General features: G+C 64.7%; 1 protein-coding gene across 1 annotated transcript in view; it reads right to left on the bottom strand.

Annotated features, from left to right (window-relative positions):
- CA6 (carbonic anhydrase VI) overlaps positions 1–1,335 on the bottom strand; it is a 15,421-nt gene extending 14,086 nt beyond the window's left edge. Inside the window, exon 1 of the mRNA XM_005874375.2 lies at positions 1,179–1,335. Coding sequence (XP_005874437.2) covers positions 1,179–1,248 — 70 coding nt within the window. The 5' untranslated portion in view covers positions 1,249–1,335. The remainder of the gene's footprint in view (positions 1–1,178) is intronic.
- Between the last annotated feature and the right edge of the window lie 1,842 nt (positions 1,336–3,177).

Genomic DNA, 3,177 nt, shown 5'->3' with positions numbered 1-3,177 from the left:
GCCCCAGTCCTCCGGGCCCTTGGTGGCTGTCTGGGCCGGGCTGTTGGCATTCCCTCTCTTCCTCGCCCTCCCAGCGGGGCCACGGCCTCATGGGTTCCTTAGCCCAGCACCCAGCGGCCAGGGCTGGCCGGCCGCCCCGAAGCTGGACCCCCTGTGTCTCCCTGCAGCATCCCTAGTCCCGCTGCCCTTGGCCTAACGGGACATAGGTCTGCCCGAATGGGTGCCTCCCGTGTCGGGGGTGGGCTGTGCAGAGGGGGCCCCACACCGTGTCTGCTCCTGGTCCTGCGTCGGCCAGTGGCCGCCGGCGTCCTGTCGGGACCTGTGCCTCGGGGCAGCTCAGAGAAGATGGGGCGGGAGGCAGGCGCTCTGGGCACTGCCACGGGCAGGGGTGTTTCGCGTCCAAGCCCCACAGACACGGTCTCCCTCTCCTTGGCTCCCACGGGGCTAAGTGCCAGGGGCTTCCCTTTCACAGGTAACAGTCGGGGTTCGGTCTAGTGTATATTCCAGTGTCAGCAGGGTCCTGGTGACCGAGGGCGGGCAGCTGGGGGCCACCAGAGGCCTGGGTGCCCAGGTCCTCAGCCGTAGGGACATTCTGGGGCGGCCTCATCTCATGAGACAGCCGAGAAGAGCGCTCCCGGGCCCTGGAGGCTGCGGGCAGGCAGCCCTTGGTTTCTTGTGTGTGTTTTTTAAATCCTCATCGGAGGATATGTTTTTATTGGTTTTAGAGAGAGAGGGAGGGAGGGAGGGAGGAAAGAACATTGATGTAAGAGAGAAACAGCTATTGGTCGCCTTCCATACACATCCCAACTGGGGGTCGAACCCGCAACCTAGGTGTGTGCCCTGACCAGCCATCGAACCCACAGCCTTTGGTGTACGGGACGATGCTCCAACCCCCTGAGCCACCCGGCCAGGCCAGCGGGCAGCCCTTTGTGACAACTTTGTTTCCCACTCACAGACCAAGAAAGCAAAGGACAGGGCCCAGGCTCCCAGGCCAGCCCGGGGGCAGGAGCGTGTCCGAGCCCCAGAGCGGCAGGTGAGCCGGGGCCTACCGGCGCGGGGCGGGCCCCAGCGGAGGGCACACACGATCGCGTGTGGGGAGCTCCCACGCCTGAAATGCCAGGCTTCCCCGGGGTCCTCAGGAGGGTCACGGGGCCCCCGAGCCCTGGGGTGGGGCTCACCTGTGTACGTCCAGTCTTGATGGGCCAGGGCTCCCAGGAGGAGCAGGGCCAGGGTGATCAGAGTCCTCATGGCGCGGCAGGTCCGGAATCAGGGCCAGTTCAGGGACGCTCTCCCTTTTAAAGCTCAGAGACCCGCTGTAAGTCACAATTTTCCACGTCCGGCTGGTTGGTCCAGCCTCGGGGGCACCTCCCACAATGGCCCCTCTGACACGCTCACGTGGCGGGCTGTGTGCGCCTGGCCTCCATCGCGCGCTGCCATGGCCAGGCAGCCTATAGGTCTGGCTGTTCCGTGTCCTGACTTGGGAAAACTCACGTGAAGGCCACACAGGGCGGCCTTTGTGGACGGGGACACCTGGGAGGGGAGGCCCAGGGCAGGGAGGGGCTTCCCAGGAACAGAGCTGCTTCCTCGCCTCGCTCCCGGCCAGCAGCGCTCTGGGGCCCGGCCAGGGGCCTGGCAGGGCCATTGCCTGCACACCCTTGCCAGGTCCCGCCTGGCATTTCCTGTGTCTCGGCAATTGTCACCAGCCACCGCTGCTGCCCTCAGATACCTCGGGACACGATCTGCCCCCACGCGTGGGCCTGGGATGGAGACTGGCAATGGAGGCCGTCGTGTCTTCGCCTCCCTCTGAATTCAGCGGCGAACCCTGAATCCCCCGCTCAGGAGCACGTCCCCGGGCGTGCCTCCGGGCCACCGAGCTGCTGGGGCGCATGTGTCCCCATGAAATACCTTTGTTCCGTCAACTGGGGTGAGTTCCGTCTCAACCAAAACAACGGAACATGTCAGAGCAGTGTCTGGCCGAGCGTCAGCGAAGCGTGGCCTCACCTCCTGCGTCCGCGGGGGTCAACAGCCCTTGAGCTGAGCCCACGGGGAGCCTTTTGATTGGTACCTGATGACCGGCCAGCACTTCGCATGCCCTTCAGAGAGGACACAGGCCACGGGCAGCGCTCCTATGGGGTGCTTGTGCCCTGGCCCATACAACAGACCGCCTATTCCGGAGCACAGAGCAAGGCCCCAGCCTCGTCCATCTCACCGCCAACTCTCCCCCACCCCCCAGTCCAGGGATGCCCAGAGGGCAACATGGCATGTGAGCTCAGCCAGGTGAAGGGCAGGGAGAAGGGCAAGGGCTCTGAAGCCAGACAGATGGTGCTCGGATCCCTGCCCGCCGCGCACCAGCTGTGGGACTGTGGCAAGTTGCTCAACCCCCCTGTGCCTGCGTTTCCCAGGATTCGAGGATGTACCTCCCTCCCGGGGATTAACACGGATGTGTGTGTTGTTCTCAGAGCGGCAGCTGGGACAAATGGCATTTTCATCTACTCGGACCCCTCATCCCACGGAGAAAGGATGTGGTTTATCGTTGTCGCCCAGTCTGTTAGCGAGGGAACCAGAGGCAAAAATGAAGGGCTCCTCCAACGCACGGAGCTCTTGTCCCCATTTGCCGGGGTGAGAACCCCACTCTGCAGTCTTAGTGATGAGTCACACCCTGCCCGCTGGGCCCGGCCCCGCCGAAGGGCCGCCTCGCAGATCCCCTGAGATCCCGTCTCTGCTGAGGACGGGCCTTGACCTTCAGGCAGGCCAAGGGTCCCACTGGCAGGAAGCACGGTGGAGCTCACTAGCGCAGGATGGGGTCGGGATGCTGCACAGGCGGGAGAGAGGAGGGGCCGCGGGAGGGGGAGGATGCAGGAGCAGATGCTCCGAGAGAGGAGGGCTCCAGGAGCAGGCCCCGCACAGGCCTGCGCTGGGGAGAGGGCGAGTGTCCATTGCCCATGGCTCCTGCCTCTGTTTCCCACAGAGACCTGCTGTCCTGCGGGTCACGCTCCGGAAAGCCCGGGGAGCCCTGGTGCCTTCACTGCCCCCACAAGTCCTCAGTTCCCTGTGTGAGTCTGTTATTGTAGCAGCCCCGCCGTGGAGCCCACGGCAACCTATTCGTCCAGGCTTTGCCCTGGGGTCTCCAGTCCTTGGCACGAGCCTGAGTGGCCGGTCATCTGGCTCATGGGTGGT

Source organism: Myotis brandtii, unplaced genomic scaffold (genome assembly GCF_000412655.1).
Source record: "Myotis brandtii unplaced genomic scaffold, ASM41265v1 scaffold434, whole genome shotgun sequence".
Taxonomy (NCBI): domain Eukaryota; kingdom Metazoa; phylum Chordata; class Mammalia; order Chiroptera; family Vespertilionidae; genus Myotis; species Myotis brandtii.
Note: the sequence above shows the minus strand (reverse complement) of the source record. Positions and strands in the feature narration are given on the sequence as shown.